The sequence below is a fragment of the Schistocerca americana genome, chromosome 5 (assembly GCF_021461395.2).
Source record: "Schistocerca americana isolate TAMUIC-IGC-003095 chromosome 5, iqSchAmer2.1, whole genome shotgun sequence".
In the NCBI taxonomy this organism is placed as follows: Eukaryota; Metazoa; Arthropoda; class Insecta; order Orthoptera; family Acrididae; genus Schistocerca; species Schistocerca americana.
This window is the reverse complement of record NC_060123.1, coordinates 337,697,952-337,722,867: the sequence shown is the minus strand read 5'-3', so window position 1 is coordinate 337,722,867 and position 24,916 is coordinate 337,697,952. Positions and strand designations below refer to the sequence as shown.

Genomic DNA, 24,916 nt, shown 5'->3' with positions numbered 1-24,916 from the left:
GTGATGTCCTTAGGTTAGTTAGGTTTAAGTAGTTCTAAGTTCTAGGAGACTGATGACCATAGATGTTAAGTCCCATAGTGCTCAGAGCCATTTGAACCATTTTTTGATAAAACTTACTTACCAGAAATGCAATATAGCAATAGGATTTAAATCAGTGTGTCGAACCCTGTGAAGCCACAATCAGATTTTTCAACTTAGATACGGATATCTTAGGTCTGTCAGATTTGTTGTTTTTGTTGGAATCTTATTGAAAGTGGAACCCGCAAATAAACTGCAACCACTCTACAGAATGGTTACAGGTATGTTATACGAATGCATGAGGTATTTCTGCTAGTTTCTTTACACCTGTCGTTTCGTAGTCTTGCGAATTAGGTGAGTTGCTGTAGAACCTGGTTATTTTCAGCCAAAAATACCAGTAGGCGGGGAGTGGAGCAGAGGGGGTTCCCAACTGGGAATATTTTTGGTGGCGTTTTCCAAATTCCGGCTTTCGCCTGACGAGCTCGAAAAACCTCCTGAAAACCTTTATCTGAACAGGGGAATCGGTCGTACTTTTAATTTGCGCCATTGCTTTCGTGGTTGTATTATATTTCCTTAAGATTTACTCAATGAACCTCAGTCCGGAATCTACTCCCTACAGTCAGTTTTACGTGTTCACGCCATGTTGGGCCGCACCGAGCGGTTTCTTCTAGGCGCCTTTCGCTTGTTACTTTTTTCAATTGGTTCATCAAAAATATTAGTCGAACGTTAAGTGATCACTTCACCTGTTTATGCTGAATGCATTGCATTTGTTTACGACCATGGTAATGTTGTTTTCATCATCATTTCAACCCCATCCGGCGCGCAGGTCGCTCATTGTGGCGTCGAATGTAATAAGACCTGCACCAAGACGGCCGGACCTACCCCCTAAGGGGCCTCCCGGCCAATGTCGCCAAACGCTCATTTTACGACCATAGTGTTCTGCGCGAGTCGTTGATCCTCTTCAATCTCATGCACTTTGCTACAGTCTTCCGATCTTGCAGCCTTCCTATAGAAGCAGCACGGTCAACGAGCCCATGGAGCTTCCATTAGATCGTTGATAGACTCTAAGGCAAAAAAGGAAAAGATGCACCACGAAGGAATTATTCGAAATGGACGAAAATCGGTAGATGTGATGTACATGTAGAGACAAACAAATCATTACGATTTCAGAAAAACTGAATGATTTATTCAAGAGAAAGATCTACACAAACTGAGGAAGTCAATGACACGTTGGGCCACCTCTGGCCCTTATGCAAGCAGTTATTCGGCTTGGCATTGATTGATAAAGTCGCTGGACTTCCTCCTGAGAACATTGTGTCAAGTTCTGTCCGATCGGGGCGATAAATAGTCAAATTACCGAGCTGGTTGGAGGGACCTGCCCATATTGCTCCAAACGTTCTCAGTTGGGGAGAGATCGGCGACCTCACTGGCCAAGGTGGGAGGTTTGGAAGGACGAAGACAAGCAGTGTGCAGGCGGTCGTTACCTTGCTGAAATGTAAGTCCAGGATGGCTAGCAATGAAGGGCAACAAAACGGAGCTCAGAATACCGTCGACGTACCGCTGTGCTGTAAGGGTGGCACGGGTGTCAACCAAAGGGGTCCTGGGTTGTCAGGCAGTATGTCGGCCGACAGATAGGTTAGTATTCCACTGCTGTCCGAAGCGTCTCCAGACACGTGTTTACTGGTCATAGGGGCTCATTTCGGAGCAGGAATCATCACTGAAGGCAATTTTGCTCCATTAAATGGGATTCCAGACCGAATACGTGTACGGAGACGCACTCATATAACCCATCGATACATCAACGATGTTCTAGACTCCGGTCCGTTGCCCTTCACGGCCAGCCTCCCTGGACTTACATTTGACCAAGATAATACCCGCCCACACAAGGCGAAAGATTCTACTGCTTGTCTTCGCACTTCACAATCTCTACATTGCTCCTCAAATGTGATTGAACCTCAATGCCAGTTTGGACCCACTCTTAACAACATCACAAATGATTGCGCTGATAACATCAATGATATTTTATTGCTGCCACCTGCTTTGGCTGGTGCACGTCTCCGAAGCCGATGCCGTTAGTGGCTATCATACACTTCGTAGTTTGTGTCTGAAGATGGCCAAAACCGGTCATAAAAAATGGCTCTGAGCACTATGGGACTTAACATCTGAGGTCATCAGTCCCCTAGAACTTAGAACTACTTAAACCTAACTAACCTAAGGACATCACACACATCCATGCCCGGTGCAGGATTCGAACCTGCGACCGTAGCGGTCATGCGGTTCCAGACTGTAGCGCCTAGAACCGCTCGGCCACCCTGGCCGGCTAAAACCGGTCATAGCAATTTTTAAAAAAGTGATCTTGACTTTGTTTATAACGTAAGTGACGACACAATGCCATCAGTTTATAAATTGTATTAGGTTATGTTTGTACATATTGTGCAGCAACGTAATAGCATAAATGTACTGCGAAATAATTTTGCTATCACGGCTTCTTCGAGAAGTCATGTACGGTGCTTTTCGTTGAAAACGGTTGCATGGAATTCTATACCATCATACGTTTTTACGGGTTACTGCCAAAGGAAATATTTTCCATATTCGATTAAGTGTTCTTTATCGATAGCAGTTAAGAAACCAGCGGCTGAATTCAAACGTGACTGCAATTTGCTGTCATTATATTGGGTCTATTTGTTCATGCCAGAATGTAATCCGCAGTGAGAAAGTGGATCGAAGTCAGCACCCTTGGACCAATGAAAATGGAATCGAGCTCAACCAACGGCAAAGTTACGATCAATGTTAATTGGGACACAGAAAAAGATTCTCTTTCGTGAGGATCCTGAATGAGGTAAAAGGATAAAATGTGGATACTTCGCAAGCCCTCTAGGGAAAATAGGTGAATTTTTGCGACGGTAGAGACCCGAATAAAAAACGCAAAAGATAATTTTTCAGCAGTTACAGTGAATGGCAATGTGAAAAAAGTGAAGGATTTTACGATCGAACTGTTCCACTCTATTTGATATGTTTTGCACCCTGTAAAACATCTAAGTGAAGAGGGTAATGAACACGTAGATGGATTTTCTGCAGATTTTCCAAAATCATGGAAGCATGAAGCCTACTCACTAGTCAAACGTTGTACCAAATACATCGACCTGAAAGGGGAGTACACTTTTTACCTAAGAAATACAATCTTTTATTGTCAGACTAAGACTTTCTGATCAAGCTGTTGTTTTCCTGAATTTCAGCTCTTGCCTAGAGTAACAATAGTTTTATATACTTTATATGCTACTGCTGGAAGTCTCACCCCCACACATGGACTCTGCATATAGCAAATTTTCTCCTGCCAGTTTTGTATCAAATTTGATACCAGCTACTCGTTTGTGGGATGTCACTGCCTTCTGATATACAGTTCATTGCCCATTAAAATAATAAGAGCGGCGTAAAAATTTGTTACAGGTGGGCTCGTTGTGTTTAATACCAAAATCTGAATGATTTCATGCTTTGAAAAAGTGGTTGTTAATGCACGGTACTTCCTATTTCATCGCACCGAAAGCAGGAAGAGGCACCGTCATCGCTGTAAACGAATGCTAAGTGGTGTGCTGCGAGGCCAGACCCTGTCTGAAGTTACGTGTAGATCTCCCACTGACTTGTACTGTCAGCGTTGACAGACAAGGTCGCGCCAAGGTGTGCGTTGCGCCAGCATTGGCAGCCACGTGCTGCCGCCACGCTCCTGTCTCAGAACTCGAGATGAAGGATGACCAGGATTAACGGTCCGTCAACGACGTAGTCATTACAGACGAAGCACAAGCTGGGATTGAATGGGTCGGTGGGGGGGGGGGGGAGGGGGGGGGGAGGAAACGAGCCACGTAGTTTTCAAGGGAACGGAACAATCTCGGCATTTGCCCTATACGACTTAGGGAGACCACAGGAAACGGAAATCTTGTTGGCCGTACGGGGTTTCGAACTGGCGTTCTCCCAAAAGCGAGACCAGCATCCTGCCATTGCACCACCTCAACCCAAGACTAGTGGCATTTACCTGGTGCTATTCTTCGCCTATGTGCCCGTTCGGTAAAAGATAAGTCAGCTCTGGTGAAAGATTGGCTTGGGCTTCAGTCGCAAATGGAGCCCATCAACAGTCATAAATGTTACTTTATTGATACACAATTAATCAACCCTGTTTTTTATTCAAGCAGTACTATAATGAATAGAAGCGAAAGGGTTGTCATTCCCTACCAAATAGGACTACTTCTTTCTTTTCTTTCAGCAGTGGTTGCTGGATACTCACGTCGTAAATACCTTAGCAAACAGAAGAAGGAGCAGAAGTCTCTGATGCATTGTCTGGGACGAAAATATGGTGGGTTTTCTTTGGGGAGGGAGGGGGGGGGGGGGTCATCAGTCTTCTGACTGGTTTGATACGACCCGTCACGAATTCCTCTTCTGTGCCAACCTCTTCATCTCAGAGTAGCACTTGCAACCCACGTCCTTAATTATTTGGTGGATGTATTTCAATCGCCGGCCGAAGTGGCCGTGCGGTTAAAGGCGCTGCAGTCTGGAACCGCAAGACCGCTACGATCGCAGGTTCGAATCCTGCCTCGGGCATGGATGTGTGTGATGTCCTTAGGTTAGTTAGGTTTAACTAGTTCTAAGTTCTAGGAGACTGATGACCTCAGCAGTTGAGTCCCATAGTGCTCAGAGCCATTTTGTATTTCAATCTCTGTCTTCCTCTATAGTTTTTGCCGTCTACAGTTCGCTCTAGTACCATGGAAGTCATTCCCTCATGTCTTAACAGATGTCATATCATCCTGTCCCTTCTCCTTGTCAGTGTTTCCCACACATTCCTTTCCTCTCCGATTCTGCGCAGAACCTCCTCACTCCTTACCTTATCAGACCACCTACTTTTCAACATTCGTCTGTAGCACCACATCTTAAGTGCTTCGATTCTCTTCTGTTCCGGCTTTCCCACAGTCCATGTTTCACTACCATACAATGCTGTACTCCAGACGTACATTCTCAAAAATTTCTTCCTCAAATTTAGGTCTATGTTTGATACTAGCAGACTTCTCTTGGCGAGGAATTCCCTCTTTGCCGTTGCTAGTCTGCTTTTGACATCCACCTTGCTCTGTCCTTGGTTATTTTACTGCCTAGGTAGCAAAATTCCTTAACTTCATCTACTTCGCGACCATCAATACTGATGTTCAGTTTCTCGCTATTCTCCTTTCTACTACCTCTCATTACCTTCGTCTTTCTTCGATTTACTCTCAGTCCATACTGTGTACTCATTAGACTGTTCATTCCGTTCAGCTGATCATGTAAGTCTTCTTCACTTTCACTCAGGATAGCAATGTCATCAGCGAATCGTATCATTAATATCCTATCACCTTGAATTTTAATTCCACTCCTGAACCTTTCTTTTATTTCATCATTGCTTCTTCGATGTACAGATTGAACAGTAGGGGAGAAAGACTACATCCCTGTCTTACACCCTTTTTAATCCGCGCGCTTCGTTCTTGGTCGTCCACTTTCATTATTTCCTCTTGGCTCTTGTACGTATTGCATATTACCCGTCTCTCCCTGTAGCTTACCCCTATTTTTCTCAGAATTTGGAACATCTTGCACCATTTTACATTGTCGAAGGCTTTTTCCATGTCGACAAATGCTATGAGCGTGTCTTGATTTTTCTTTAGTCTTGCTTCCATTATCAACCGCAACGTCAAAATTGCCTCTGTCGTGCCTTTACCTTTTCTAAACCCAAACTGATCGTCATCTAGCACATCCTCAGTTTTCTTTTCCACTCTTCTATACATCATTATTGTCAGCAACTTGGATGCATGAGCTGTTAAGCTCACTGTGCGGTAATTCTTTCGCTTGTCACCTCTTGCAGTGTTCGGAATTGTGTTGATGATATGGCTTTGGCCGTTAAAAACCAGAAGGAGAAATAGTCCGCAGTACATACATCAGTTTTATTTTTCGAAGGGAGCAGTGGCAGTGAACAGTAATCCTACCAATACAAAAGACGTACCTCCATACAAATTGCATCACTGAAAAATCGTGCATTTGGACACTGTGAACACATTACGAAATAACTGCATATTATCATAAGTAGTTTCCTCGCAAGCCAAGAGAGTACGAAATCCCCGATCTGTCTTATTCGGCGCATGCAAATCAGCCTTTCAGTTTTCTCTGACTACAATGGTAAGTGTTGAATCGCCAATTAGGATCTGACAAAAAATACTGGATTACATTAAATCTGGCAACAAGATGTCTTGTGTAAAAAATTATGGGTATTGAATAACAGCAATAACTTGCCGAGCCAAGCGGTCTATTCGGGCAAACATCCTGTTTAACGTAAAAGTTACTCAAATGGCTTATCTGGATGCAAAATGTTTCACGCACATCTTAGAAATCTCCAACTTCACTGATTCCTTATCCCGTTTTAGGTGATTACATATGTGCACTAGGCTTATCCCTAAACCTTCAAGAGTTAGCCCCCAAACTCCACTCCAACGCGAAGATTTTTACTCTCCGCCTCACAATCGTCATTTCTCCAAATCAGCAACGGAGTTATATTCAATTATTCAAATCACCCGTATCCAGGGCGCCAACAGCTGCAAGTATCCCGTTTTCACACTTTCACTTTTTATGTCATTGTCTATTAACAGTTATATTTTGTACAGAGTTGCAAGGAAAATGTGATTCGAGAATTTTCGTAAAAAGAGCTTCCACGAAGACGATTGTGCTCCGATAATATTTAAATTGACTTTCCGAATTTTGTTACAGTCAGTTAAGAAATTCATGTCACATGTAATCACAAACACTGAATAGTTAATCTATAAAAAAGTTATTTTAGACGAATAATTGCAAAAGTGACTGTGAATGATTTGCGGAAGACTGTTCACGAAAGCAAGGATGCTTCAGGAATGAATACAGTCCAAGATGCTTCCCGATTCATGCTGCAGAAGTGACAAATGTGAGGTTCTTCTATTTATCAGCTGGACGTGTTTACGGATCGTAACAATAAACACTAGACACTAGACTTTAGGCGAACAGCAAGGCTGATACTCTCTTGAACAACAGTAAGAGGCGATTGACACAGTTCTCCTTCGTTTTGTACTTCACACGAGGCTCGTAACATTAAAGCTGAAGCTCTCCAAGCGCTGTAGAAATATTCCTTTCCGCGTTTTATCTAGATCAAGCAAGGTTAAAGTCAACACCGTCGAAGCTACCTCGTAATCCTTGTGCACGACTAAGCAGTCTCTCACGGAATATGCCTGCAGCTGTAAAGGCAGAATATGCCACCTCAATATCTACAATGAAGACACAATTCCTATAAGACGATTATCAAAATGACGCCAGCACCAGAGTGAATGTGATTAACGCAGCGTGGGATCATGTTTAGTGCATTGAAGAGAAACTATTCGTTGTTGAAAGGATGAGTAAAAATCCGTGTATTGTTTGTGAATGCATTGTTCCACTCATCGAGCAGTGTAGTATTTAGTTACGCCAGTGATGATGGGAAAGAAAATCTGCACTAGAAAAATTGCAAATTCTTGATTACGTTAAATTCTATATAAAGGACGGTCCGGGGCAGGAGGAGAAATTTATCCAAATTTCAGAAGACGTCTCAGTTAATGGAGACTTTTAATAGACGAGAGGGAGTTGTTTATCTAACAATACTCACACAACAGCATCAAACCGTCACTTCCAATGAAAGCCCAACTGTACCTACCGGCCGCCGTGTCAGCCACAGTCGGTAGGCGTCATCGGATGCGAATATGGAGGGGTGTCTGGTTAGCATATCGTTCTAAAGGCGTGACCGGAGAAGTTCGGGTACATGACATCACAAATATGTATCATACGTAAACAATACATCTTGTTGGAAACAAAATGGAGCTTGACTCACCGCTCCAGTCAATGTTGCTTAGAGTTGCCATCTTTTACACCCACGCAATGCTTCCTTTGTGATAATAAAAGGCTTTGAGATTGTCAACAGTCAGCGAATCTACATTTTGTACTATTCGAATATGACTCTAATGACATTTGAGAAAATGGCTCTGAGCACTATGCGACTTAACTTCTGAGGTCATCAGTCGCCTAGAACTTAGAACTAATTAAACCTAACTAACCTAAGGACATCACACACATCCATGCCCGACGCAGGATTCGAACCTGCGGCCGTAGCGGTCGCTCGGTTCCAGACTGTAGCGCCCAGAACCGCACGGCCACTTCGGCCGGCGACATTTGAGAAGCTGATTCATTTCAGACCTCTCTTGCGGATTATAAGCGTTACGGTTCTTTGCGATGAATACGTTGAACGTCCAGCTATAATTAGAATCGGTCTTCCTTTAACATCGACGTCTGTCGGAGGTGTCCTGCCGCGAGCCTTGAACACCGTCATCCCTGCAGAAATTAATGGTCTCGACACTCCTAAGGCCCTGTATTCACTCCAGCAACTCATGCGGCAACGCTTAACTTCGTTGAAAGTCAGAGACGTGGTCATTTCCCTGCTCCCTTACGAGCGACCAATGGAGTGGACATAATAATCGAGAACATAGTGTTCTACAGGGTAAATTTGATCCAAGGAAACTTTGCTATTCGTTACACAGGGCTATAACTGTACTGGCAGCTAATGAAAGATTGAAGAATTAGTATAGCCCCTTACAATCTAAATACCTCTTTAGAGAAGAGCGTAAAAGAATAACGAAAAATGCCATTTTGAGTATGTCGCTCCATATATAAATAATGGCAAATGCATTTTTTCCCTCCAAGCATACAAGAGTCGGTTGTATAAACATCGCTGACTGGAGATCAAATTTGACGTTAGATGAGAAAGAGAACTGTGTTCAGGGCTCAGCTCTATTGTATAACGCTGAACTTGGGTCCACCTAAGCAGGTTCAGATTTGATCTTAGGTAACAGACAACATGCTTGGCAACACGGCTAGAATCGGCAATCGATACGATTATTGAGCTTCGACCGTAGATATTTAACATTATCGTAGATACGCATTATTTATTATCGAAAGTGTCGAGCTACAAACAGGGGAGCAAGTGACCAGTAAAGGAGAGATCGCCAAACTTTTCTCAATAGGAGAAAGATTTGCTGCTGCAAATTGTGTTGGGCCCATATAAAGGTGTCTCTGTGGCCAACAACTTAAGGGCATGTAGAGAAGCTGTTGACTTTAATTCTCTCGTAAGCCCGATACCTTATGACGGCTCTACAAGCTGCTGATATGTCTGCTTTAAACAGATCACCAACCAAAATTTGAAAGTTTCCTATGGAGTAAAATTTTAAGGTTAACACCAAGATGCACAATGCAGTCAATGGTTGGTTTCTTTTGACTGATTTCATAAGACTGTCTCTGAGCCTTAGTTCCAACTGCTCTACAATAATTTTCTCGAAACGAAACCTCAGCTTAAATGAGTCTTTAATCTTTTCCATTAAGGATATTTTATAACCCGTGACTATTAACAAAACGTAAATAAGTTACATAAAACAGCAATCAGTCACTTTTTTTGAATAACCTTTTCAGGTTCATCTTCAAATGGTTTCTGGAAGTTACATCATTAGTTTAGCATAATGTTGGGTGCTGGCTTGCGACAGAATGGGCGGCTTTTTTCCGTTAGTGTCCAACTGTTTGCTTCCATTTTGATGGTTATTTGGTACTTCAAAAAAAAAGAAATGGTTCAAATGGCTCTGAGGACTATGGGACTTAACTTCTGAGGTCATAAGTCCCCTAGAACTTAGAACTACGTAAACCTAACTAACCTAAGGACATCACACACATCCATGCCTGAGGTAGGATTCGAACCTGCGACAGTAGCGGTCGCGCGGTTCCAGACTGAAGCGCCTAGAACCGCTCGGCCACAGCGGCCGGTACTTGGTACTTCATTTCGCACACTAACACAATTTACTCGTATATTAATTTACACTCTGACAGCGAAACTTTGCCCAGCATTCACCTGCGACTGGTTGCTGTTTTATGTAACTTATTTACATTAAATGAGTGTAATTCAACTCCAAGAGCGGGTTCACCCTTTCATGGAACGTGTGGGGAGCTCGTTGGATCACGTCTTCGTCGTCCTCTATGACATATCTGCGTGCTCAGATATTTGTAAAGTAAATGAAATGAAACAATGTAATTCACATCGCGTCGGGTTATTACACACAGAATTTTACGCAACAGTTGTCCAGAACGCTCGGAAAACGGAGAGTATGGTATGTGTTCAGTGGTATGGAAAGGAATGGTAATGTTGTTGTAATTATCTTTTACCAATAATGTAGAGAAAGTAGTAACAAACGGAAGAAATTCAGGAATCGACACGGATTCGAGCATGCGATGTACTGCACTGCAGTCCACAACATAACCTCTGAGCCACCGCAATGAATGAAATTAACTTGTGTGGTTAGTGTATTTCAATGAACTTGCTTATTTTCTCTTTATCAACACATGTGGAATTATCACAGCAGTTTAAGGACGAGTTCGATAGTTAACAATTTAATATTAATTGCACAGTTGCTGCTACTCGAGCCGAAAGAGAATACATACAAGTGATATTGAACCGTTATTGGCTGCTATCAAAATTTCAATACTTAACTGTTCACTGCAAATTTCTTGAATTTTCTTTCTTACTCTGCTGCTAAATATCTAAAATGCCTTCGAACTTATGACATAAATTACGAGTCCTCTGTTATGAGTTCGATCGTACTTACACACTGTAGCCGGTAATTTCCTTAACCTAACCTTCCAGATCGAAAAAACGTATTTTGAACATCAGCGGCGTGGGAACGGCGTAGTCACATATTAACTTGCCATTTTTTGTATTCATAACATTTTTTAATATTTCAGTTGGTATCTGCTAAAAACAAAAGCGACGGATCGTATTGCCGCTGCACTATAAACCGACGATTAGAGCTGAACCTGACTCTGAACCGCGAATTTTCGCCTGTCAAATATGATCCGACTTCACGGCGATATGATCTAAGATTAACGTTTATACAACGCAGATGTCCTGGCTAAGTTTGATCTGAGGTCATTTTTCGTATTAACCTAAGATTTAATGCTTTATACAGTCGGCCCATAGTTTGACATATAGAACCTTTACCAGCAGTAACAAATGAATGTCTATAGTCGAGTCAGCGTAACAGATCCCTGACAGTTGACAGTCTGTTGCCAGCTTTTCATCTAGAAAGCGCAAACGGGTGCAGTAGAAAACGATAGGCAACTGCACAGCTCCGGCAACAATGAGGCGTTGTCATGAAGACGTTTACGGAATCTCGTATTGTGGTTGCAGAATACACGCGAAGCTGTTGCACCTAGCCCACTGCAGCTGTCAGAATATTTGTGCAGCGACTCGACTGTAGTTCAGCGAGTAATTAGCATTACCACATCCCAAAGATGCCATGTTATGGAACATAAGAATATGTGCTTCTCTTTCTGTAGTACCTATATGTGGAGGAGCAGACGTATCACAAAGCCCAGTATTTTTGCTCGAAACATTGTGCTGGCTTAAATCATCCAGTAATATTTCCGCCAACTATGGTTTTCATTCCCTACGCACATCAAATGAAACAGGCAAGGGTATCAGGAGAATTATTTGAGCGTAAGTAAGTTCGTCTCTTTGGAGCATGTGAACGTATTCACTTCATCGTCTTGTGAGTCACATCCGCCCGTTGCATGAGACATTCTTCCACGCTGGGGCGACACCACGTACTGAATATGCATAGACGTGATGTAACAAGTGGCTTACGTACTCATGTGGTAATCTCTCTGTAACGTCAGTGTTGTGAAGTACCAAAAACAATATGCCTCCAGCACGAGATCGACCATAATTCAAAAATAATAATTAAATGAGACTGATAGCAGTATAAATAAATAAATAGAAATTTAAGAAATTGCAACACTTATTTTGTTTTGCTTTTCAAAACAGACGTCTTAATTGTTATTCCATCTGTTTGATGGGTGAAATTTTGAATCTAATTAGATGAGGACTTCATTAAAAAGTTTGCATTTCAAATAAACTACTGGCCATTAAAATTGCTGCACCACAAAGACGACGTGCAACAGACACGACATTTAACCAACAGGAAGAAGATGCTGTAATATGCAAATGATTAGCTTTTCAGTGCATTCACCCAAGGTTGGCGCCGGTGGCGACACCTACAACGTGCTGACATGAGGAAAGTTACCAACCGATTTCTCATACACAAACAGCAGTTGACCGGAGTTGCCTGGTGAAACGTTGTTGTGATGCCTCGTGTAAGGAGAAGAAATGCGTACCATCACGTTTCCGACTTTATAAAGGTCGTATTGTACCCTATCGCGATTGCGGTTTACCGTATCGCGACATTGCTGCTCGCGTTGGTCGAGATCCAATGACTGTTAGCAGAATATGGAATCGGTGGGTTCAGGAGGCTAATGCGGAAGGCCGTGCTGGATGCCAACGGCCTCATATCACTAGCAGTCGAGATGACACGCATCTTATCCGCATGGCTGTAACGGATCGTGCAGCCACGTCTCGATCCTTGAATCAAAAGATGGGGACGTTTACAAGACAACAGCCGTCTGCACGAACAGTTCGACGACGTTTGCAGCAGCATGGCCTATCAGCTCGGAAACCATGGCTGCGGTTACCCTTGACGCTGCATCAGAGACAGGAGTGCCTGCGATGGTGTACTCAACGACGAACCTGGGGGCACGAATGGCAAAACGTCATTTTTTCAGATGAATCCAGGTTCTGTTTACAGTATCATGATGGTCGCATCCGTGTTTGGCGACATCGCGGTGAACGCACATTGGAAGCGTGTATTCGTCATCGCCATACTGGCGTATCACCCAGCGTGATGGTATGCGGTGCCATTGGTTACACGTCTCTGTCACCTCTTGTTCGCATTGACGGCACTTTGAACAGTGGACGTTACATTTCAGATGTGTTACGACCCGTGGCTCATTCGATCCGTACGAAACCCTACATCTCAGCAGGATAATGCACGACCGCATGTTGCAGGTCCTGTACGTGCCTTTCTGGACACAGAAAATGTTCGACTGCTGCCCTGGCCAGCACATTCTCCAGATCTCGCACCAGTTGAAAACGTCTGGTCAATGGTGGCCGAGCAACTACCTCGTCACAATACGCCAGTCACTACTCTTGATGAACTGTGGTGTCTTGTTGAAGCTGCATGGGCAGCTGTACCTGTACACGCCACCCAAGCTCTGTTTGACTAAATGCCCAGGCGTATCAAGGCCGTTATTACGGCCAGAGGTGGTTGTTCCGGGTATTGATTTCTCAGGATCTATGCACCCAAATTGCGTGAAAATGTTATCACATGTTAGTTCTAGTATAATATATTTGTCCAATGAATACCCGCTTATCATCTGCATTTCTTCTTGGTGTAGCAATTTTAATGACCAGTAGTGTACATTTGCGCTAATTAGGACAATATTTCACATTGAAGACTGAGGCAGCTTGTAACACACGTTACCTATTATCTTGCAGACGGCTCGTTTACTAATTTATGTTTACTGAAATGTCTTTCAACTGTCGAATGCTTTCGCCCGTGTAAGTTTCCGCTTTTAATTATGCTACACTCGGTGTTATTCCACAGTTTAGTGGTACGGATGGGGCTGAAATGCACTGACGAAAAAAAAAATCGCAACACCAAGAAAACAAAAGTTGGTAGGCGTGTTTCTACATCTGAAAGATGACTACTCAAATTACGTGCCAGTCGCATAAGAGCTAGTAGCGCCGCCATGAGGATGCAAATCAGGTTTGTTTTAAATACACTGTGTGTATGTCGTGAGACTGAACTTTATGAGTTGATGTTAGTCAAGAATGTCTTTAAGGCAACAAAGACCTCATTATCAACACCTCACTGAACACGTTTGTGTAATAGGACTACGAGAAATTGGATATTTATTCCGCGGCACTGCAGAAATACTTAGTAGGAATGTAGCCACTGTACATGATTGTTAGCAGCGGTTGTCACGGGAATGTATGGCCTCAAGAAGACATGGCTCCGGACTGCCACGTGATAATATCGCGAGGGAACACAATTGTGTTTGGCGTATGGCCCTGGCGCATTGAACTGCGTCCTCAGCAGCAATTTGATCGGGTGTTGGGACCACAGTGATACAGCGAAGCCGGCTGGTGTGGCCGTGCGGTTCTAGGCGCTTTAGTCTGGAACCGCGTGACCGCTACGGTCGCAGGTTCGAATCCTGCCTCGGGCGTGGATGTGTGATGTCCTTAGGTTAGTTAGGTTTAAGTAGTTCTAAGTTCTAGGGGACTGATGACCACAAACGTTAAGTCCCATAGTGCTCAGAGCCATTCAAACCATTTTGATACAGCGAACTGTTACAAATCGGGTACTTCAAGGACAGGCCCGGGCCAGACGCCCTGTAGCGTACATTCCCTAACCCCTAACGACCGCCATTTTCGACTTCAGTGATGTTAAGCGAGAGCTCACTGGAGGGCAGAATAGAGCTCTGTTGTGTTGTCTGATGAAAGACAGTTCTGCCTCGGTGCCACTGATGGCCGTGTATTGTTTAGAAGAAATAGAAGGAGGCTAGTTGATGGCCTGCAACCAACCCGTCTGCTTGCTAGACACAACAGACCTACACCTGGAGTTATGGCCTGAGATACGATATCGCATGACAGAAGGAGCTCTGTCGTGGTTATTCCACGCATCCTGACTGTAGGTTCTTACGTCTGTCTTGTGATTTGATCTGTTGTGCTGCCATTCATATACAGAATAACGTTCTATGGCGGGGGGGGGGGGGGGGGGGGGGAGTCAACTGAATTCCGCTCGCCCACATACCGTTGTTGTAACCCAACATGCTCTACACAATGTCGACCCGTTGTCTTGGCCAGCCCGATCACAAGATCTGTCTCCAGTCGAGCACAGATGGGATATCATAGGACAACTTCAGCGTCATCTAGTCATCTACAAACAGCATTAACCGCCCCTGTATTGAACGACCAAGTGCAACGGGCATGGAACTCCATCCCACAAACTGATCTCCGACACCCGTAAAGTACAATGTATGCTTTCATTCAACATCCGGGCGATTACACATGTTATTAATGTGCCAGTATTTCGTATTTACAGTGTCATATCTCGTGCTCGCATTAACCTCTGATCTTGCAACGTTAATCACTTAAATATGTTAAGTAGATAAATGTTCAAAAATCGTTCAAATGACTCTGAGCGCTATGGGACTTAAAACAGCGGAGGTCATCAGTCCCCTAGAACGTAGAACTACTTGAAGCTAACTAACCTAAGGACACCACACACATCCATGCCCAAGGCAGGTTTCGAACCTGCGACCGCAGCGGTCGCGCGGTTCCAGACTGAAGCGCCTAGAACCGCTGGGCCACTCCAGCCGGATAGATAAATGTGTTCCCTTAATTTCATTACTCTACATCAATTTATTTTTTTATTTTATTTTATTTTATTTTGTTGCGATTTTTTCCCGTCAGTATATTTCATCTGCATACGAGGACTCATAAATGGCTGTGAGATTCGTTCAAAAGTACTGTACGTAAGAGATGGTTAACTGAGTAAGCCATAGAGGAATAAAGTTTACCTTCGCTGTGTTGAGATTTACGTCAAATGTTCTGCAGCTTACGTATCGGCTGAAATACAAAATTTTATTTTGAAATAGACTGCAGGCTTACTTCCTTTGAAAGTTGCTGTAAGTTTGAAAGCTGAAGACGGAATAAAGTCGTAGTTAGGAGTAAATAAATGATCTGATGAGTGTGTATGTCTTCACTTAACGGACAGTTACATCAGCTCTTGCTTTGCAAACTGTGATACTCCAGAATTACTGTGTCAATGTCGTAGAAAAATTAACATGTGACTTTCAGCCCTGCTCTTACAGTGGTATAGCTAATTATTTGTCGTTTTCGTTATTACAGTGAGTACAAGGAAATGAATAACTCCTCTGAATTATGTGCGTCAGTGTTCATATCACACGACCTCTGCTCTGGCATACATAGGGTGAACAATAATAAAATCGACAAACTGCAGGGACGGATTCCTGACAAGAAATGTAGGTAAGAAGGTCTCATAAACATGTGTCCGCAAATGAATCGTTGCCGCGCTGTATGGCGATGACTAATAGAAGTTCCTCTGGCCGCTGCTGATAATCCCTGCACTTGTTGCAGGGGACATGGAGAGTAAGGGCTGCGCAGCGTGCAGTGGCAGCACGGTTAGAGGCGCCGTGTCAAAAAATTGCGCGGTCCCTCACGCCGGCGGTTCGAGTCCTCCCTCGGGCATGGGTGTGTGTGTGTGTGTGTGTGTGTGTGTGTGTGTGTGTGTGTGTGTGTGTGTGTGTGTTGTTCTTAGCATAAGTTAATTTAAGTAGTGTGTAAGTCTAGGGACCGTTCACCTCAGCAGTTTGGTCCCTTACGAATTAACATACATTTGAACAGCAGCGGTTGTCATATAGGATACACATAATCGTACTTCAGCTTACAGCGTGTTGGCGGGTCACTTTCCTGGAGCTTGTACTAGGGTTCTTCTCAATATCCTGTAGATGCCAGTCCTCCAAAGCTGGTGTAGTTGGTTGGTTGATTTGGGAGACGGGATCCAAACACCGAGGTCACCGGTCCCAACGAATTAGGGAAGGATGGGGAAGGAGTCAGCCGTGCCCTTTCAAAGGAACCATCCGGGGAATTTGCCTGAAGCGATTTAGGGAAATCACGGAAAGCCTAGATCTGGATGGCCTGACACGGGTTTGAACCGTCGTCCTCCCGAATTCGAGTCCAGTGTGCTAACGACTGAGCCATCCCGCTTGGTGCAAACCCGATGTACGAAGTCTGCCGACTCCCTGTACGTTCGTCTGTCTGAAAGGACCCAAGACAACACAAACGCACGGAAAGGGCTTGAAAAGTTGTGTGGTGTGGTCGGTGTCTGTGAGGGTACCTGTTTTGTTATAGCCGTGCTGTCTTTCGACCGTTCCCATCTGCTTGGCCATACACAAACACCACCTCAGCTTGTTCCCGACAAGTATGCCAGACCATTCTACTGCTTACGGTACGCTGCGTTCAAAGCACAGCCTTCAACACACAAGGAACACACGGCACGTGGTCAGAGGAATTTTTATTCGTCAGCGCCATCTACCGTGGCAACGATGCACTTCTGGACATATGTTCATAGGGACTTTTTTCCTCCATATCCAGTCATCAATCCGTTCCTGCAGGTTGTTGGTTTTATCAATGTTCACCCTGTGTAGTTGAATAGAAAATGAAAGAAATCGCTTTAATGCAAGATTGAAGATTAGTCGTGACAGACAAAAACATACTCATTATCAGCGTACTACAGGGTGAAAATGGTTCAAATGGCTCTGAGCACTATGGGACTTAACATCTGCGGTCATCAGTCCCCTAGACTTAGAACTACTTAAACCTAACTAACCTAAGGACATCACACACATCCATGCCCGAGGCAGGATTCGAACCTGCAACCGTAGCGGTCACGCGATTCCACACTGAAGCGCCTAGAACCCCACGGCCACACCGGCCGGCCTACAGGGTGATTCACGAAGATGTGCAAACATTTTAATATGTTAATCTACAAGTAAAACTAAGAAAAAGTTTTCATAAACATAGGTCCGCAAATGTTTAGTTACGGAGTTAGACTAATAAAAGATTTTGCCTGAAAATTAGCAACGTTGATATTATGAAGCCATCGCAAAACTGTACGAGGAAAATGTAAAGCACGATTTACATTTATTTTCTTGTTACTGGTCTGGTGCATCTAATAAAACATGTCACAGACGTGTATCTGCAGTAGTTTTCCAGAACATCCAGAGAAGCAAAGATTATTATTCAAGTAATTTTTTTTACTTTCCACGAAGAACGTAGAAACGTTTAGGTCATTGTTGGTAACCGCTAGTGAGTTGTTATAGTCGTTTCCTAACCGTGAAACTACTTAGTTTTCTGTATTAATCAGTGAAAGAGCATAATAACAACCATGTATTTAAGTGAAACCACACAGTAACTGTTGTAGTTTGTAGATTATTTATGCAATAGGGATGCCTTTCAAATTTACGGCAGAGGAATACGCCGATATGGTGTTTATTTATGGCAAATATGATCGTAATGCTGCAGCTGCAGTTAACGAATATCGCGCACGTTATCCAACTCGGAGGATTCCGAATACACGAACCATTAGTGGAGTATTTCGAATGTTACGGGAGACAGGTTCTCTGCATAGCGTTCATAATCAGTACGAGCGCCCGATACGTGAAGACAATGATGAGGATATTGTGGATACTGTTCAACATAGCCCGGGTACCAGTACACGAAGTATCTCACAACGATTAGGCATTTCACAGTCTAAGGTACAATGATCTGTATCCTTACCATAAACAAAAATTGCATCATTTACGTCTGGAAGATTCTGCCCTTCGCTTGGAGTTGTGCAACTGGTTAAATACTAATCGGCAGTTACACAAATACATTTTATTTACTGATGAGGCACAGCCTACTCGAAATGGTATAAGCAATTTACATAACGAACACATATGGGCTGAAGCAAACCCACTTGCAACAGTGCAACACAATTTGCAGCAGCGATTTAGCATAGATGTGTGGTGTGGTATAATCAGCACACACTTTATTGGACCATTCATTTTCCCAGGACGTCTAACTGGAGAGACGTACATACAATTCCTTCCAGAAGAAATGCACTGCTTGCTCGAAGATGTTCCACTTCCTACGCGATTGCAAATGTATTTTCAACATGACTACGCGCCTCCACATTTCACCAATGCCGTTATTACACATTTAAATTTGCATTTTCCCCAGAAATGAATTGGTCGTGGTGCTACACGTCTGTGTCCACCCAGATCGCCCGATGTAAATGGTTCAAATGGCTCTGAGCACTATGGGACTTAACATCTGAGGTCATCAGTCCCCTAGAACTTAGAACTACTTAAACCAAACTGACCTAAGGACATCACATACACCCATGCCCGAGGCAGGATTCGAACCTGCGACCGTAGCAGTCGCGCGGTTCCGGACTGAAGCGCCCAGAACCGCTCGGCCACCGTGGCCGGCTCGCCCGATTTAACACTAATGGATTTTTGTGTATGGGGATGGATGAAATACATAGTTTATGAGGACATGCATTATGAATGCAATAGACGAAATTAAGAACAACCCTGTGAAACTGAAATGAGCAATAAAATCTGTTCATACAAGTGTAGCTAAATGCACTGAAATCGGTAGAGACATTTTTGAACATTTATTGTGAAATTCTATGTACACTGTACAGCTTCCTTAACACTGAGCTTGTTTTTCGGTTTAACACGAATTCACGCGTGCTATGTTATTAATAAAAGCACATTCATACAGATTCAGTTAACGTCATTACTATCATTTTTCCAAAACTAAATTCTCAACAACTTCTGTTGAAAACTTTGCGCAATTACCTGCAATTTAAAAAACAAATTGGGCCAACTAGTCAATAATAAATTAAAAATTTTACGAAATTACTTCTTTGCTTCTCTGTATGTTCTGGAAAACTAGTGCAGTTACACGTCTGGAACATGTTTTATTAGATTCATCAGATCAATAAGAACAAAATAAATGGAAGTCGTGCTTTACTTTAACCGCGTACAGATTTTCGATGGCTTCATATTATCGAAGTTGCTAAATTTCAGGCAAAATCTTTTATTAGCCGTAACTCCGTAACTAAACATTTGCGGACCTATGTTTGCATGAACTTTTTTCTTTAGTTTTACTTGAAGAATAAAGTAATAAAATGTTTGCATATCTTCGTGAATCACCCTGTATATCTATGGAAGTTTTAAAAACGATATCTTCCAGACATTTGCCGAAAAATGTTAAATCATAGCAGATCCAAATATTCCTGAAAATATTAGATCGTATCTCTCGTTAAACAGCGATGATCACTGCAAAAGAAGATCTGAGAGTTGCTATATGAATATTTTCACACATACACTTTCGACCCGTCTTATGTAAATTCCTGTAATACCGGGTGACCAAAAAGTCAGTATAAATTTGAAAACTTAATAAACCACGGAATAATGTAGTTAGAGAGGTAAAAATTGACACACATGCTTGGAATGACATGGGCTTTTATTAGAACCAAAAAAAAAGCGAAGTATTACTAGACGCGTGAAAGATCTCTTACGCGCGTCGTTTGGTGATGATCGCGTGCTCAGCCGCCACTTTCGTAATGCTTGGCCTCCCAGGTCCCCAGACCTCAGTCCGTGTGATAATTGGCTTTGGGCTTACCTGAAGTCGCAAGTGTATCGTGATCGACCGACATCTCTAGGGATGCTGAAAGACAACATCCGACGCCCATGTCTCACCATAACTCCGGACATGCTTTACAGTGCTGTTCACAACATTATTCCTCGACTACAGCAATTGTTGAGGAATGATGGTGGATATATTGAGCATTTCCTGTAAAGAACATCATCTTTGCTTGGTCTTACTTTGTTATGCTAATTATTGCTATTCTGATCAGATGAAGCGCCATCTGTCTGACATTTTTGAACGTCTGTATTTTTTTGGTTCTAATAAAAACCCAACTCATTCCAAGCATGTGTGTCAATTTGTACCTCTCTATCTACATTATTCCGTGATTTATTCAGTTTCCTAATTTATGCTGACTTTTTGATCACCCGGTATATATGCTACAGACTATTGTGTTAAGGGTCATACATTTCTTTGTAGGCGCCTACGTGAACTGCTTCATGTAGACTAGTTAATTGTTAGAAATTTAGGAAGAACTACGGCGTGGCTTACTTTTAATTTACCTTGTGTGTCTTAACCCAAATCGAAGGGTTCCCCAAACTTTTCATCAAGAGCATTTTGATGTTCTCTCTTCCATTGATGTGTTTAAGTCTCTTTTTCTCAAATTTCGCATAAGTTGTCTTGATCTCATCATAACTTCAAAGATTTCTGTTTCATGTTGTTAGAATAACCAGTGTGAAAGCTCTTTTGCTTCCCCTAGTCCCGCCTGGCCATCCGACTGTGTTTCGAGGCCCACAGGAAAGACAGCTCGTGTTTATCACAGCATGTGACGCTGCAGATCTTAAGAGTGCGAGTAGCAGTCTCCGGCGTGGAGCGAGTAACTACACTCAAGTTCAAAAAAACAGAACGCCTTGAACGACTAGAGATAGGACGTTAATAGTCACAGGACGTGTACATTAGTATGTTCTGCAGAAATGATTAGCACTGAACTATGTCGGCGGCCTGCAGGATCGAGGTCAACATCGATATCGCGGCGCAACACCATCTCCATGAAAAATCTGCCTGCAGCTCTCGTTGTTGCTATAAACCGAGGGTAGTGGGTCAGCGTGACTTGAGCAGGCGTAGAGGATGTCTCGGAGATCTGTGCACGAACCACACCTCAAATCAGTGAGTTTGAAAGAGGGCGTTTTATTGGCATGAAAGAATGTGATGCATCCATCTGGGAAATAGCCACTCGTGTGGGACGACGTGTTTCGGCAATGCAACGGGTACGGGCAGAATGGTTCACGGAAGGCCGTAGGACACAACAAGATAGGTCACGTTGCACCGCCCAGACTCCCCCTCCCCGCAGGAGGGACATTGCAGGACACATCTGTGTCCTCTTCGGCTCTGGCGCAACTGTGTAACAGTGTGTAACACACCGTACATTATCAGGGTCAATGTATTGTCAGCAGCTGAGAATGATGCGCGCGACGGGAATGGGAAACCTGGTCATATGTGCCATGGAGCGGGAGTTCACGTCGTACAAAAAACATTGTCATGAAAGTAGATCTGCCTTTGTCAGCAATACATTTCAACTAATTAAGTATATCTAATCAGCACACTCGTTTAGGATATTCCTACTTTCGTAGAAATACCGACCATTTTTTACATTTGTGTAGCCTGTTGAATAATTAGTTTATTAATGCTGATAATGTGCATGCAACAATTGAAATGCTTTTCCACATCACGGCGAGGCAATTAAAACATCGTTATTTGTGACGCAAGTGAAGCAGCAAGATGATGAAATTGTAAGTGATCAACTGTCATATAAAAACCTTTCACAGTATTTTAGTAACACATAACTGAAGCAAATCTATCTACATCCGATACAGGCTGTAATATACATAGTCAACAACAAAGAAGAAAACCAGCAGAAGACATCACTGATTTCGATTTCTAGATATACACCGCCCCCCCCCCCTCCTTCCCCCCCAAATGCCACACCAGCAGCTACATTAAAAAATTAAAAAACAGTGGACAAAGTGTTCTAGACTAATCTAGATTAAGAGTGTTTATTTTAAGTAACATTTTTCTATGTATGTATGTATGTATGTATTAACGCTTGAAAATGAACAGAACATGTTCCATGTTCGAATCGCGTTGCATTATGTTAGATTAAGCATACAATAAAATAAAAAGTGACTGGTAGCAGAAACTTGAAATAAATAATTATCCCACACAGTCACGGTCCACAAACATAGCCATTATGGCTGAAAATAATTAGGACTAAGTCTACTTTTGGGCAAACTTTTAACACCTTTTTGTCATCACAATTACTGAGCGGTAGAGAGATAAGGAATACTGAGAAGATAAGGAATACTATTTACGGAACGGAAATGAAATAAATTATATGTCTGGGTATACACAGGACGAAACGGTATGCACCATGACACTGTATCGCCAAAGCTGTCTAGCTGTTGACCCAGGTAAAGAAGTGACAAATACGAGGACAAATGTAGCGCAAAGTAGTGAAGCTGCCGTTATGAAACGAGTAAATGAATAGATCTAGGTTCGATGCAAAACATAACATGCAACATCCAATAGGTACACTAGTAAGCAAAGTAATTAAGTGTTGCACCTCTACAACAAAACTTCTGACTATTTAACGACAGTAGTCTGCGCACTTACAAAATCTGAAAACCTTGTATGTAAGCTTAATGAAGGTTGCGCCATGAAATAATGTTGTAATGTTACAGAGCAAGTACATAAGAAAAGGAAGTTGTTTGGACGTTCCGACAAAGCAAGAAGAGTACGGCAAAACGTAACTGGCGGCAATAGCAGCGTAATGCGACATGTACGCCTTCCATGTAGCACGTATTGCTGCAGCCTCCAGTTTGAAGGCTGATTTGATGCATCTTTCCACGTTAGTCCATCCATGCATTACTGTTCATCTTTGCATAACTATTAAAAATTTTTGCTTTATTCTAGCCACTATCACCCATTACAATCACCCCCCCCACCACCCTCACCACCCACCAACCGCACTCCTCCACCCCCCCCCCTCCCTCCCCACAGTCGACACTCCTCCATTATCGAATTGACAATTGTTTAATACCTGAAAAACAAACACCTTCCGAATAGGCCTTGAAGGCCCAACGGTACCGACTGGTCGCCTTGTCATCCTCAGCCCTTAGGCGTCACCGGGTGCGGATACGAAGGGGCTTGTGGTCAGCATGGAGATCTCCCGGTCGTTGTCAGCTTTCGTGACCGGTGCCGCTACTTTTCAATCAGGTACCTCCTCAGTTGGCCTCACAAGGGCTGAGTGCACATCAACTTGCCAACAGCACTCGGCAGACAGTACCGTTGTTGACATACATTGTATCTAAGGTTCAGGTTTTATTTTGGTATATATTAATTGGGTTACGATGTTCTGTGCTTATCATTTTGTTAACCAGCTCACAAAGTATTGCTTCTCATATGTTTCCTGTTTCTTTATTAGATGTGATGACGATTATAACCGAAGCGCGTCATAGCATTTTGCGATCTAGAAATATTCTGTGTGTAAGTACTCCTGTCCTACACAAAGTGATTCCATTCAGAGTAGGTGGTGCTGCCGGCGATGGAGGCGGAAATGGTGGTGGTGGTGGCTGTGGTGGATGTCGCGCAGTTGACTGACGCCTATTTGCGCTCGCAGGACATCCGGTCGTTCGCGCGCAACCTGCCGGCGGAGTTCCCGTACCCCATCATCGCGGACGAGACGCGCCAGCTGGCCGTGGCGCTGGACATGCTGGACGAGTCCGAGCGCACCGCGGAGGGCGACCCGGTCAGCGTGCGCGCCGTGCTCATCATCGCTCCCGACCGCCGCCTCCGGCTCTCCATGTACTACCCCAACACCACCGGCCGCAACGTCGAGTGAGTCCGCGCCTGCTAGCCAAGCTGCTGCTGCTTCAACACTCTCCCCCACATTCTTCTCCCAAGCTGTGCGAAATTCGATGATCTATTCACAAAGGAAATTGCTATCATGGTTCCCTTGGTCTTCCAATCTCTCATCGAGGCACACCGCACAAAAATTAGTCACCTCAACGACACATCAAGCTCTAGACAATGGTCTCCACTCGGTGACGAATGAGCTCACAAGTTTCTTCAGATACATTATATCCATCTGAAGCCCCTAGAGCCACAAATTTGGGGGATGTCAATGGCTACATTTCACTTGCATTTCCAAACAGTCTTAGACATTTTCTATGGAATTAAGATCGAGTGATTTGGCGGACCTTCCGAGACTTAGTAGCGCCCCTGAGAATCCACCGGCAACGTGCAGCCCTGTAAACCTTAGAAGTGTTTACATGAAAATACAGCAGCAGGGCAACACTTGGTCACTGAGAGTGGTGGCACATGCATCCTGGTTCACGCCTACAGTAACCTGAATCTTTGGACTCAAACCATGATGCGAAAAACACCCAGAGAACATCATCTGGCTTGAACTACACGCTCCGACACACTACATCTACATCTACATCTACATTTATACTCCGCAAGCCACCCAACGGTGTATGGCGGAGGGCACTTTACGTGCCACTGTCATTACCTCCCTTTCCTGTTCCAGTCGCGCATGGTTCGCGGGAAGAACGACTGTCTGAAAGCCTCCATGCGCGCTCTAATCTCTTTAATTTTACATTCGTGATCTCCTCGGGAGGTATA

The 24,916-nt window shown here is 43.5% G+C and overlaps 1 protein-coding gene across 1 annotated transcript in view; it reads left to right on the top strand.

Annotated features, from left to right (window-relative positions):
• LOC124615829 (peroxiredoxin-6-like) overlaps positions 1-24,916 on the top strand; it is a 118,894-nt gene that overhangs the window by 79,841 nt on the left and 14,137 nt on the right. The window contains exon 3 of the mRNA XM_047143978.1: positions 23,910-24,127. Within this exon, the coding sequence (XP_046999934.1) occupies positions 23,910-24,127 (218 nt within the window). The remainder of the gene's footprint in view (positions 1-23,909; positions 24,128-24,916) is intronic.